Source organism: Labrus mixtus, chromosome 22, assembly GCF_963584025.1.
Source record: "Labrus mixtus chromosome 22, fLabMix1.1, whole genome shotgun sequence".
NCBI lineage: Eukaryota > Metazoa > Chordata > Actinopteri > Labriformes > Labridae > Labrus > Labrus mixtus.
In genome coordinates, this window is record NC_083633.1 from 20,850,341 (window position 1) to 20,864,863 (window position 14,523).

The 14,523-nt window shown below is 45.2% G+C and overlaps 2 protein-coding genes across 2 annotated transcripts in view; one reads left to right on the forward strand and one right to left on the reverse strand.

Annotated features, from left to right (window-relative positions):
• kiaa0930 overlaps positions 1 to 1,444 on the forward strand; it is a 23,822-nt gene extending 22,378 nt beyond the window's left edge. Inside the window, exon 11 of the mRNA XM_061029205.1 lies at positions 1 to 1,444. This exon is cut by the window's left edge and continues 2,107 nt beyond it. The gene's annotated coding sequence lies outside the window, so the exon portion shown is untranslated.
• A 918-nt stretch (positions 1,445 to 2,362) lies between these two features.
• On the reverse strand, positions 2,363 to 11,361 carry nup50 (nucleoporin 50). The gene is made up of 8 exons (XM_061029612.1): positions 11,183 to 11,361; positions 9,749 to 9,824; positions 9,278 to 9,361; positions 8,972 to 9,191; positions 6,018 to 6,668; positions 4,354 to 4,438; positions 4,023 to 4,141; positions 2,363 to 3,389 (listed from the first exon to the last, which is right to left on the reverse strand). Exons 2-8 carry the CDS (start codon positions 9,815 to 9,817, stop codon positions 3,190 to 3,192), a joined length of 1,428 nt encoding a protein of 475 aa, XP_060885595.1. The 5' UTR covers positions 9,818 to 9,824; positions 11,183 to 11,361; the 3' UTR covers positions 2,363 to 3,189.
• Positions 11,362 to 14,523: the final 3,162 nt, after the last annotated feature.

The following is a 14,523-nucleotide window of genomic DNA, read 5'->3' on the forward strand; positions in this document are numbered from 1 at the left end:
GAATTTTCTATTTTTTTCTGGAAACTAATCAGTTGTACTTTGGGAACTTTCTGGAAACTTGTGACGAGCAATTTCTTATTCTTATTTTACATTTTTAAAAACAATTCTTGGAGAAAATAATTTTAGATTTATGGACCAAAAAACAGAAATATTTATGACCATTAACCACAACATGTTCAACTTAAAGCACAAAGGTGTAAACTCATATTTATACTGACACCTAGTGTTTAAAATGTGTACTGCAGTCTAAATTCTAAACATCATAGAGAGCTGTCTCCCCTCCTCCTCTTTAGAGTCCATGCTCACACAGGTCACCATGTGGTGGACTCTGAAGCTTCAGTGTTTATCCAGCTCTGCATGGGTCTGTAAACCTTTCTGTGTTCTAACCTCTCTCCATTTTTCAAAAGCATCTCCAATATTGATCCTAGTTTGAGCACGTTTCTGCTCGTGGAGCTTATTAGAAACATGCAGAGGCTTTTTAGGTCGGGTACAATCACTTCTATCTGAACCACTTCTCTTGACCGCTTCCATCGCTGCAACACCTGTTGACCTGATAACTGCTCTCATCTCTGACAAACCGAGGGGCGTCCAAAACGGCCGTGTGGGGGGGGGGGTCTTAAAAGCACCTACCTTCTCTGGTCCAAACAAATCCAGAGCATTCAGGAGCAGAATCTAAAGTTAGAAGGAGGACATACTGACTGCTGCATTGTTGTCAGAGAAGCCAGCACTTCAACATGTTTCCTTAATGATCAGATAGTAAGATACCTTTATCATCTCACTCTCTACACATCTCACTGATTGGAGCTTTTTGTTTTTACTTTTTCATAAAAATGCTCTTCACAAGTCTCCAGATATAAGATCGACTGCGACGGACAAAATATCTTCAAATATAATAAATATATTTGGAATATTTTGAAATTTGGGGGTTAAAATGTCGGTGTGATTTGTCCTCGACTTGACAGTGAATTTGATGTTTGATTAGATAAATCTGACCACAGAGCGGAGCGGAGGTCAGCTGTTAGTTTTGGGTTTATTTGCACTCAGGCGACGCCATCCTCGATCAAAGTCCTCCATGTTTGCTTTTGTCTCCGTGTTGTTTTTAAACTGAAGAATCCACAGGACACCTCGTCGTCTCCTCGTCTCCTTCAGACGAGTCCTCTCCTCGTCTCCTCAGTGTTACCGACGGCGACGACGTAGTTTGGTAGTTCCTGCGGCTGAATGTATCGATAGCAGAGACTGCTTTACCTGTAAAACGCTTTCAGAACCTTTTTGAAACTGCTTTGTTTAAAGACTTTCTGTTGACGTGTTCTTACATCATCTTCACCGGTCTTTTCTTTTTGGACACGCTTCATGTGCATGTTCTCCGTCACTTCTGTTGCTTACTTTATAAACTGTACGTACTTTTACCTGTATTTATTTATTGAAATACACATTATCAGAAAAACTGACGAGTGTCTCTGCTCATTTCTAGACTTCAGTTCTGTTGAATGATTTTTGTTTTTCAGGTCGCTCACAGCAGGAACTGAATCAGCCGTGAACTTCAACAATCCCGTTTGTGTGCCGACACGTTCACAGAAAACGTTTAACCCTCATGCATCATTATGGACATTTTGGTCCATTTGGTCAAATGTCTCCTCTTCATCTGGTCATCATTTTGTCTGTTATATGGAACACATTGTTGTAAGAAAGTCTCTTGACACATTTTAATAGATCAATAGAACACAGAAACATGTTTACTACCCTCTGAAGTCAGAGGACAAAATGTCCACTTCCAAAAAACTGCTATAAAAATAGAACAGATTGATATTTCTTTTCTACTTTTTTCTGCATAAATCTCTGAAACAACTTCAGCCCTGCTCAAAACTACCAAACATTCAATCTGAATCTTCCTCTCCTGCGGAGAAAATTCAGTCGCTCAGTCTTTGAAAAGTGGTCGTTACCTTAAACCGTCTCCTTTACATTTCAATGAGTCTGTTTGAAACTAAAAAGCTACCGTTAGTGTTCTTTGTGTTCAGACCACTTTATGAAGATCTTATCTCAGACTGTGGATTATAAATCGAGACCTCTAAAAGAACAAATAACGTTCATTCATTTGTAGTTTGATTTTTATCCCACGGTCACGGTCTAAGTGAGTGACACGCCACCTAAAGAAGATTTTTATGGTCTTGGTCTCCACTCGGTTAGTGTGGTCTAGCTACCGTTACTCCAATGATCGATCACCAGAGTGAGAACAGAAACCTCTCTCAGCATCAGAAGAGATTTAAAGACTTTAAACAGTTTGTTCTGAGTATAAAATCTATCAGCCCACTAGAAGAAAGATCATTTTAGAGATGTAGAGTGATGTAAAGAAAGGAGGCAGCAGTCGTGGTTTGATTCCTTTTATTCCCCGACACGTCTTTACAAATGTTCTCGGACGATGACAGCATGCCTCGCCTCGAGAGGCCGAACCGAAGGCCACACAAAGGACACTTGGAAAAAAAAAAACAACAACAACAACAGAGTCCATGTCGACAGAAAAGTGAAGATTAAAATAAAGAGCCGGTCCGTGTCACACCTTCCACACTGATGTTTTTTAAGAAGCTCTCCGGGAGGGGGGGAAACATTCACACTGGGGGGGGGGGGGGGGTGTTTCAATCGCGCCCACACAATAAATAGTTTCCAGAGCACAAAAAGAAGAAACACGGCGACTCCTCGAGAAACTAAAACTAACGGTTACTGCAGATATTTCATTTGTAAAACCAAATCGACTTTTTATTCGGAGGTTTCCCCAAAATTAAACTCAGTGGTGAAGACCGTACGATTAAGAACTCGTCTGCGCTCGCTCGTTCACCCGACAACCAAATTAAAACAGTAAAATCAAACAGTGACATTTAAGAGACGTCGTTCTGTTCGTCCAATAAAAACAGCAGCAGCAGCGTCCAACCGGAGGAATGTAGCCGAGTCGGAGCGTCAACGACGACGTGCTTTTTTCTTTTTGTAATAATGGTGATTCTAGATAAAACGTTTCACAGTATGACGAGCGATATGATGGTGAAGATCTGAGGGGAGCGTGATCGACCAGGAGGGAACAGGTGAGTGTGTTTACGTGTGTGTGGATGAAACCGGAGGATGAACCGGGGGGCGGAGTCTGCTAAGAGCTCAGGGAGGAGAGCGAGGAGGAGGAGGGGGACGGGTGTGTGTGAGGGGGTTTCAGCCTTTCTTCTCTTCCAGCGTCTTGTGGAGCTCGTCGGCATCCTCGGCGGTCTTGACCCTGATGAGGAGGGGGACGGGGCTGGAGGGGTTTTTGTCGTCGAGGGTCGGGTTGGGGACGCACACCACCATCACGTTGTTCTTCCCGACGCGAGAGCACGGCATGGACGACTGCACGACGATGTTCAGCAGGATGTTTCCTGGAGACGAGGGACAAACAGAAGGTGAGGGTCGTCATGACAACAGAGTATCACTTCACATTTGAATCTAGGACACGTTTCAATATACAACGGCAACGACGTCATAAAGACTCGATGACTCAGCAGGAGCAGCGTCATCATGGCGTCCTGAGGGAGGCGCCCTGACGGAGGTCACCTGTCTGATGCTCAGGTGAGAGAAGCTCTGTTATCAAACATCATAGAGTTTTAATATTCTCTCTTGAGTTTTTCTTTGAGGCCTTCAGTGACACAAAGAGGACTCTGCAGTTCTTCTGTTTGACCAGCAGGTGGAGCTGTTTGATCACAGCTCAGCTTCCTTTAACAGTCTGACAGAAAACAGAGTGTGTGTGTGTGTGTGTGTGTGTGTGTGTGTGTGTGTGTGTGTGTGTGTGTGTGTGTGTGTGTGTGTGTGTGTGTTGGGGGGAGGGGGAGGGGGAGGGGTTAATGCAACAATTAAAGTAGAATATATTTTCTCTCAGTCAGAAAATCAGACTTCAGCTCCTCTCAGATGTTTTATTTAACTCCCCCCTCCGTCCTCTTCTTCTTCTTCTCTTAAAAACTCGTCTGAACTTCCTGTGGACTCGCCGTGTCCCCCTCTCTCTACATCTTTCTTACCCAGGTTTGTGTCGGCGCGGATGATCAGCTGAGTCTTCCCGTCCTCCATCTCTTTGAGGTGCAGCGTGCCGACTCCTTTGTCTTTGAACTCGTTGTCCTTCTTGTAGAACAGTTTACACCTGAGACACAAAACACAAAGATTTCAAACAAACAGGAAGAAGACGAGCGCGAGGACATCTTCACTTCCTGCTGCGCTGACAGATCTAGATCCACGGTCGTCATGACAACAGAACTTTAAACTCTGAGACGTTTGAAACCATGGCAACAAATATATTATTTATTTATGGAAGATTAAATTATGATCGTGACTTAATCGTTCATCAGGACTCACTTCTTTGAGTAGAAGGCGTCGTCCTCCTTCACCTCTTTGACCTCGGGTTTGGGCGGCTCGTCCGACTCCTCGTCGGCGTTCTCGTCTTCAGAAAGAGAAAAAAAAAGATTGTTTTAATTTGAACATTTCACCGGATCAGAAACGAGAAGCGAGAAGTCAGACTTTAAAAATCACAGATTGATGTTTTTTTAAATTAAAGAGGATTAAAATCTGACTCGTCGACGTGTGAATCTCTGGACTCTGATTGGCTCATTAATCTTCAGATTAAAGGCGATCATCCTGATTGGCTCGACACCTTCCTCCTTTAATCTCCGCTCATTACGAACATTAAATCCACCTGAGAGACACGAACACCGACAGCGACCTGACGGAGGCGACTTCACGAGACACTCTGAAGGCGAGGAGACGAGGAGACGAGGAGACGAGGAGACGAGGGGGCGGGTCGCCACAGCTCGCCGTGTTTTGCTTCGATTGATTTGAACGCGCTGAAGATCTTTGAGCTGCCTCGTTTGAAGGTTTGTCGAAATCGGAAACGTGTTTTAAAAAACGATCAAATCTGAAAAAATAAAATGTCCGCCTGCCTCGAGCACTCGAGGTGAAAATCTTTCAACTTTTCAGAAAGGCGATGTTCACATCACCGGCGACCTTTTAAAAATATTCCCCGTATTGTTCCCGCCTACAGATCGTGTCTCGTACCCACGTCCTCCTCGCTCTGCGTCTGATCGAGGAAAAAACTATCTAAAAAAAAAAGAACAAAAGAACGGAGCAGTGTCGCTCATACAGCGGCCGTTGTCAACAGACTGTTGCCATAGAAACAGGACGGACGTCCAGCACTTTTCCTCTCAGGCTTCACGCAGACGCTCCTGAATTCAATGTTCGACTTCCCCGGAGAAAACGCCAGGTGGACACGGCGCCTCAGTGACAAAGACTCGGTAATGAAGCGTCATCGTTCACTCCGAACATTTATGACCTTAAAGATGAACCGATGATTCTCCTCACAGCGAGCAGAGATCATCGATCAGCTGATCGTTTAATCATCGTCTGTAACGCTGCAGGTTACAGCTTCCTGTTTGGTTTCACAATAAAAGAAGATAATAAAGAAGAAGGAGGATCTCGTGTCGGCTTTTAAACTTCTTCCTGTTTTTGTTAATGGACGAGAGATTCAGCAGCGTCTCTAACACGAGTTTCTGTCCTAACGCCCAAAAATATTTAATTTATCAACACGTTTAAATAAATAAAAAACATGTTAATCTTTAATTTAAGAATCTGAATCCAGACGATATTAAACTTAAAACATTAGATATTAAAGTCCACTGCACCGCTCCTACATTTCACCTTTTGTACATTTTATATTTGACATGTTTACTATTTTATATATTGTAATATCTTCTTCTTCTGTATTATTTAAGTTGTTTCTAGTTCTGCTTTATTTCCTTGTTAATTGTTTAGCACCAATACACCAAGTCAAATTCCTTTATGTGTAAATGTACTTGGCAATAAACCAGATTCTGATTCTGATCCTGATTGTAGAGAATAATAAATCTGCAGCAGCTCTCAGTCGATGAGTAAACAGAATATGAATCAGTTTCTCTGCTTCCTGTTTCAGTAGAAGAAGAGTTTGAAATGTTAACAGGAAGTCTCTCCACACGTTGTTTTTCTCTTACCTGCAGGCTGAGCGTCGCTGCTCTTGTTCCCGCTGAAGGACAGCGCCGCAGCAGATCCCGGCGCTCCGAACAGAGAGGAGGAGGTGCTGGAGGAGGCGCTGGAGGAGAAGGAGAAGCTGGGGGGGGTCGACTTGGACCCTAGGGAGGCGAGCACGGAGCTGTCCACCTTCTGACCGAAGTTAAACGTGACGCCGGGGCTGCTGCTGCTTTTCTCGTCTGTGGAGTTTTTACTGAAGGAGAACAAAGACGCTGCGGGAGCGGGCGCCGTCGCCGAGCTGCCCGAGGACGAGGAGGACGAGGATGAAGAGGAGGGAGGAGGAGAGGAGGCTGTGGATTTCTTCTTCTCCTCGGAGCCCGCGTCTGCAGCAGAGCCGGCTCCATACTGGCGCTCGATGCTGGCCAGGTGGCGTTCGTAATCCCTGAAGATGGGGTTGAGGTCGCACAGGGGGTTGTCGTTCACGTGCTTGGTGATCCAGTCGCGCACCGAGCAGTTGAGCGCCGTGAGCTGCCGGCTGTACTCCTTGTTGCTCACACTGCCGCCGCTGCTGCTGCAGCCCGAGCTCTGAGCCGGGCTGGGGGCGGAGCCATTGGTCTGCTTGGCTGTGATGTCAGCGGTGGGCTTGGTGGAGGCGGGGCCGTTAAACGTCAGACCTGATGGAGAGAGAGCGTGTGAGTGTGACAGCAGCCCCCTCCCCCCTCCAGCCCCCCCCTCCCTTTTTATCTGCCCCGCGGCGACACTGCGACATGACATGAAAGAGCAGACAGACACAAACGCACCGACCCCCCCCTCCCTCAAACACCCCCCCTCCCCCAAACACCCCCCCTCCCTCAAACACCCCCCCTCCCCCAAACACCCCCCCTCCCTCAAACACCCCCCCCGCTGATTCAGCTCCATTACAGAAACACAAACACACACAATGCTGCAGCTTTTCAACATCATTACACGAGAGAGAGAGAGAGAGAGAGAGAGAGAGAGGGAAAAAGAAAGAGAGTGAGAGGGAGAGAGGGAAAAAGAGAGAGAGGGAGAGAGAGAGAGAGAGAGAGAGGGAAAAAGAAAGAGAGTGCGAGGGAGAGAGAGTGAGGGGGAGAGAGGGAAAAAGAGAGAGAGGGAGAGAGAGAGAGGGAAAAAGAAAGAGAGTGAGAGGGAGAGAGAGTGAGGGGGAGAGAGGGAAAAAGAGAGAGAGGGAAAGAGAGAGAGAGGGAAAGAGAGAGAGAGGGAAAGAGAGTGAGGGGGAGAGAGGGAAAAAGAGAGAGAGGGAGAGAGAGAGAGGGAAAAAGAAAGAGAGTGAGAGGGAGAGAGAGTGAGGGGGAGAGAGGGAAAAAGAGAGAGAGGGAGAGAGAGAGAGAGGGAAAGAGAGTGAGGGGGAGAGAGGGAAAAAGAGAGAGAGGGAGAGAGAGAGAGAGAGAGAGGGAAAAAGAAAGAGAGTGAGAGGGAGAGAGAGTGAGGGGGAGAGAGGGAAAAAGAGAGAGAGGGAGAGAGAGAGAGGGAAAAAGAAAGAGAGTGAGAGGGAGAGAGAGTGAGGGGGAGAGAGGGAAAAAGAGAGAGAGGGAGAGAGAGAGAGAGGGAAAGAGAGTGAGGGGGAGAGAGGGAAAAAGAGAGAGAGGGAGAGAGAGAGAGGGAAAAAGAAAGAGAGTGAGAGGGAGAGAGAGTGAGGGGGAGAGAGGGAAAAATAGAGAGAGGGAGAGAGAGAGAGAGGGAAAGAGAGTGAGGGGGAGAGAGGGAAAAAGAGAGAGAGGGAGAGAGAGAGGGAAAAAGAAAGAGAGTGAGAGGGAGAGAGAGTGAGGGGGAGAGAGGGAAAAAGAGAGAGAGGGAGAGAGAGAGGGAAAAAGAAAGAGAGTGAGAGGGAGAGAGAGTGAAAAAGAGAGAGAGGGAAAAAGGGAGAGAGAGAGGGAAAAAGAGAGAGAGTGAGAGAGGGAAAAAGAGAGAGAGGGAGAGAGAGAGAGACAGGGAAAAAGAGAGAGTGAGAGGGAGAGAGGGAAAAAGAGAGAGGGAGAGAGAGAGGGGGAAAAAGAAAGAGAGTGAGAGGGAGAGAGAGTGAGGGGGAGAGAGGGAAAAAGAGAGAGAGGGAAAAAGGGAGAGAGAGGGAAAAAGAGAGAGAGGGAGAGAGAGAGAGGGAAGAAGAGAGAGAGAGAGAGGGAGAGAGGGAAAAAGAGAGAGAGAGAGAGGGAGAGAGAGTGAGAGGGAAAAAGAGAGAGGGAGAGAGAGAGGGAAAAAGAGAGAGGGAGAGAGAGAGAGGGAAAAAGAGAGAGGGAGAGAGAGAGGGAAAAAGAGAGAGGGAGAGAGAGAGAGGGAAAAAGAGAGAGGGAAAAAGAGAGAGAGTGAGAGTGAGAGAGGGAAAAAGAGAGAGAGTGAGAGGGAAAAAGAGAGAGAGGGAGAGAGAGAGAGGGAAAAGAGAGAGTGAGAGGGAAAAAGAGAGAGAGGGAGAGAGAAAAAGAGAGAGAGAGGGAGGGAGAAAGAGAGAGAGAGAGAGAGGGAAAAAGAGAGAGAGAAGGGAGGGAGAAAGAGAGAGAGAAAAAGAGAGAGAGAGAGGGAGGGAGAAAGAGAGAGAGGGAAAAAGAGAGAGAGAGAGTGAGAGAGAGAGAGAGAGAGAGAGAGAGAGGAGGTTAAATTTGTTTTTCTCTTTCTGTCTTTAAACAACAGAATCTTTTATTTTAAGCGTGCAGGAGTTTGTATCATAAAAACAGGAAGTGACCCGTCATCAGGTGGTTTTCTGTGTTGGTTGTCATGGTAACAAACATGTCATCAGTATTAACTCATCTGTTCACACAGACTTTAAAGTCTTCACACTTCAGACCTCACGGCTACAGATCAGACACGCCTCCTCCTCCTCCTCGTGGTCGTTCAGCCCGCCTGACGGCTGACTGACACGCCCACGTGGCTAAAAGGGGCGGGACCACCTCGACCTTTATCTCTAAACATCAGAAAGGAGAACTTTGTTGTTTTTTCTGCTCACCGGGTGAAGCGCTGGACGCCGCAGGAGAAGAGTAGCATGCGAATGACAGCGCGGCGCTGTTCCCGTTCGTCAGACCGCCGAGGCCTTTGAACCCGCCCCCGTTCCCGAATCCAGAGAACCCTGTTGGAGCAGAGGCGCCACTCGCCGCCACCGTCGGCGTCCCCGTGCCGGCACCCAAAGCGAAACCTTTGAAACCTTTGAAGGCGCCGCTGGCCTCGCCCTGAAACACAAGACAACACGTTACACGCTCAGCACGCCGCTCTTCAACCCGGACAGGAAGTGGGACATGACGGCGTGTGTTTTTACCCCTTCCCCGATGTTTCTGCGTTTGGCTTTCTTTATCGCCCGGTTCTTCAGCACATCATGGCTCGCCAGTGAAAACGTCCCGGCCTGGAGGAAGAGGTCGACATTAAAAAGGTGACACACACGCCAAAGCTTTATTTCACTCGTGGTTAAAAACACGTTCAGCCTCGCCGCCCGCGCTCTTCAGGACACGCCTCCTGACCGTAACGTGTGGGACTGTCTCTTTAAATAGTCACTACGAGCTGCACGCCCCTCCTGTCATGACAACGGCCGCTGTATGACCGACACTGCTCCGTTACTTTTTACTGAATGTTTTAAATTTGAGGTCGTTTATTTCCCCGATCAGACGCAGAGCGAGGAATATTTGAAAAATGGCGCCTTTCGTAAAAGTTGAAAGATTTTCAACTTGAGCGCTCGGAGCTCCTCCCCCTTTAAACATCTCCACACATTTTATTTGTTATGAATCATTCTCACCTCCTCGCCCTCCTCCTCCTGATCCCAGTTCCTGTCCGTTAACTCTTTATCAGCGATCCTCTTCGCCATCCCACGTCTGTGACACACACACACACACAGAAACACACACACACACAGAAACAGAAACACACACACACACACAGAAACAGAAACACACACACACACACAGAAACAGAAACACACACACACACACAGAAACAGAAACACACACACACACACAGAAACACACACACACAGAAACACACACACACACACACACACACACAGAAACACACACACACACACACAGAAACACACACACACAGAAACACACACACACACACACAGAAACACACACACACACACACACACAGAAACACACACACACAGACAGACACACACACAGAAACACACACACACACAGAAACACACACACACACACAGACAGACAGACAGACACACACACAGAAACACACACACACACACACACACACACACACACACAGACAGACAGACAGACACACAGAAACACACACACACACAGAAACACACACACACAGACAGACAGACAGACACACAAAAACACACACACACACAGAAACACACACACACACACAGACAGACAGACAGACAGACAGACACACACACACAGTTCATAAAAATAATTGTTCTGTACCCTCTGTAAAGATGCATTTCCATTGGCCTGTGTAAATATGTGTGTGCTTTAAACAGCAGGGATGCATTTCTCTACATAACACCGTCAACAAACAATTAAAGAGGTAAACAAAGAAGGTGGCTCAGAAACAGAAACTCAACTATTTGCTTCAGTTTGATGATTTATGGAAGATTACTCTTCACACTCAACATGTGTCAGAGTTTGTAAATCTGCTTTAACAATTATTATTCTTAATTATAAGTCAAAAAGAATAAGAGTGTAAATGAGATCTTGTCTTTAGGACTTGTGAAGCTGACAGATCAGACAGTTTAATAACAAATCAAACCAACAAAGTAAACTTCGTAATGATCCTCAGATTACATTAAAAGTCAAAATAACAAAAAGAGAAACATCTGTGAGACTATCTCTGTAATATGTTCTGAATCAGATTTAACATTATCAGTGGATTTATTCTGATTAAAGCCGGTAAACTTCCTGACCCGGTCTGTTAACACAGCCGGTGTTATGTAGAATCCTGCTACCCATCGAGATGGTGTCCTGTCAGGATATTCTTCTTCTACCGGCGCTAACGGCCGTTGGCAGTTAGATGATCCGTTAACCTGATATAATAGTTAACTCTCCACGGTGTTGTATTGTGTTTCCTCTCTTTACATCTCTACCTGTCTGTTAGCCTGGGAGCTAACAGCAGCTTCACCGCATTATGCTAACCGGGCCCGCACGTTAGCAGCTAACACTAGCTCCTATCACAGATGGATTCTGGGAAATCAATACTAACGAACCTTTTTTTTGCTGGAATGTAAATTCCTTCTTCTGTCTCTGAATGATTCTCACGCAGCTTCACGTCACGTCTCGTTTCTCAATGTTAGCAAACCACCTTCACAGGTAACACCGCTTATGTTTTGAACGAGCCTCTTTCACGCCGCCATTTTACACAGTGCTATATCCGCATGGGTTGGCGGGGCCCACCCTTTTGCGCATGCGCAGCAAATACAGTCTTGTACACACCACGGGAGTTGTAGTCCATTACGACTGACATTTATTTTCAAGATGTTTATCGACACTCCGAAGATTAAATATATATATATATTTAATATTTATATATATATATTTATTTATATAAATATTAAATATATATATTTATTTATATAAATATTTAAAAAATATATATATATATTTATTTATATAAATATTAAATATATATCTATATATATATATTTATTTATATAAATATTGAATATATATATTTATTTATATAAATATTAAATATATAATATATAATATAATGTATACTCCGAAGATTAAATATATAATTATTTTTATATATATATTAAATATATATATATTTAATCTTCGAATATATATATATTATTTTTTTAATATATATATATATTTTTTATATATAGATATTTTTTTTAATATATATATATATATTAAATATATAAAGAAATGAGAGAATGGAATGAGTCCATCACAAATTGCAGGATAACTCCTTCTATACGGAAACGTTGTCAATGTTTTTGTGTAATTCAGACAGCAGGTGTTTGTCTGCAACTTCTGGTAATTGTAAACAAGAAGATGTAAAGTTTCAGGGGGGATCTTGGATTTCTTTTTTTTTTTAGTTTCTTTGGAATCAAAACAGGCATTGATTTTGTTTGATTCTTACCAGCCCCTGAAAGGCCCAGTGGACGGACCCGCATCAGATTAAATTATATTATCAATGCATGCATGCAGTGGCAATTCTAGAGAGACTCCATTGTGGCCCCAATGAGACTGGACCCCCTCTCCCCCCCTTATGGGCGTCCTTGATTAAATCAAAATCCTGGTATTGTGTCAAATATATCCCTGAATGTTATCATCTTTAAAAGCTCTCTGGATAGATGTGTCTCTTTTATCAGCAGGTCAGAACAAGTGTGAGAATTTAAACCTGATGCTTCTCAGTCGATCCACCTGTGAGCTAAATGAGCTCTTCTTCATGCTCTGATTTAACCCCGTGCAGCCTTTCCCTGCAGCTAACTGGTGATTCTGGGACCAGTTCATCTCTCTCTCTCCGTCTTTCTGCAGCTCTGAGTGTTTCAGAGAAGGAAGCCAGGATGCATGCAGAGAGTCGAGGGATCGAGGGGGTAAAATGGTGCAGAGCCGGGCAGCAGATGGCTCGTCTCCAAGCTTTCAGCATCACGGCCCCGCTCTGCCAAACAGGAACAGGTGCTGCAGAAAGTAGGAAGTGAGCTGAGGGCCCGAGCGGCAGCAGGAGACCCTTGACCAGCTGGCGAGGAGAAAATGGAAAAGACTTGGCAGCAGAAAAGAGAGAACCTGTGTGATGTCGAAGGAAGAGGAGGGCCAGCGAGGGAGGCAGAGAGAGAGAGGCTGAAACATCACTGAGTGAGCTGGAAACAAATCCACGCTTTCATTCCACATAGTTCACCCTTTGTTTGTTTGATTACAAAATAAAGAGATGCAGGGATACTGTAAACAACACGCTCAGAGACTTCAGAGGGGTCAGAGTTCATCGTGCACTAACTGAAGAAAAAAAAACATTGAATGAAAACAACAGAACATTTAAATATGCAGGAAGATCTCCAAATAACTGACAGTTCAGGAAATACTCTTTTTACTTTTTGGAAAGTCACGACTTTGTTAGCTTAGCTTAGCTTAGCTTAGCATGAAGACTATTGTTAAAATGTCTTATGTGGCTTATGTTAAAAATTTTAAAATGAGTTTCAAAATATACCTCAAGATCAGTGTTTGCACGCTGTACATCAAATTACAGTTTGTGAGGGTTAAGCTGGATCTACTTTCTGATTTAACAGCAGCCCTCCCCTGGCAGCCCTGCAGCGTTCTGCCCCCCGGAGGCCTTCCAGAGAGCCGGCCAATCAGAAGAGAGTGGACTTGTGTCGTCTTCACCATGCAGAGCGCTCGCTGCACGTTCCTCTCAGTCGGCTCCTCCCCGCGGCACAGACTGAATCACAGCGTGTTGATTAGATGACGGGGCCCCTCGGCTCAGTGTGTGTGGGGGGGGGCCCTCTCTCAGCGGGGGTCCACTGATCCTGCAGCAGCCGGAGAGGGGGGGGCTCTGATGGGAGTCGGGTCCTGGTCCTCTGAGCTGGATTTTGTGGGGACAAGATGACAGGCGGCGTCTCCCCTGAGAGCCGATCAGTTATTGATCAGCAGACGTGACAAGATGTTCAACACCCGAGTTATTGAGCATCAGGTGAGAGGGGGGGGGGGGGGCAGTCTTTAAAACAAGTCTTCAGTTATTATAAAAACACAAAGAAGTTCTTTAAATGAGCTCTGAATTCATTCTTCATTCATTTGATTTTGTTTCTTAATAAATGAGAACACTTCTTCGTCTCTCACTTTCAGACCTTCAGATTCTTTCCCTCTAAATAAATTTTTATACATTTGATTGAATCGTTAAGATCTCGCCATCATTTCATTTCATGCTCCTCGTCTCTAATTGGCCGTTCAGCGGACAGATCTACGTGTCAATTAGGCGTTTGGCTAATGGAGCTCTAATTAGGTTTGAATTAATCGAGTGTCTGAGCTGACGAGCAAATTAATCAGCTGACGAATGAAAGAGGAAGCAGAACTGATGCAGTTAATGATCCTAAATGTTGTATCATTAATAAAATAAAGATGTGAAGAAGAAGAGGTGAAGTTTCAGATGGACTTCTCAATGTTTATGTGCTGACAGGAAAACAGCAGAATGCCTCCTAGTGGCCGAGGGAGGTACTGCAGAGAAAAACACATCAGGGCTCTCTGGTCAGAGTACACAAGAATAATGATTTTAAAACATCACACAGCAGGAACTTTAACTTCTTAGAGTGTCAGAGAGCACGCAGCACGGTGACAGTTAAAGCCTGGACTCATATCAGCAGAGACACTCCATCACCGCACAGCCTCTCTGACATTTTTTATTTGGTCTTCCAAATGGAGGGTTTGGCAAACAGCGGCCGCACCACGCAGGCCGAGCAGAAGCCAAGAACATATCCTTCACCGCTGATGAAAAGATACTCTGACATTTGTAAGGGGTTGTGTCTTTGGGCTTATGAGAGGTTGATGTAAATGTCAGCTGAGTGCAGTCAGAGAGAGAGAGGGAGAGAGAGAGAGAGACAGAGAGAGA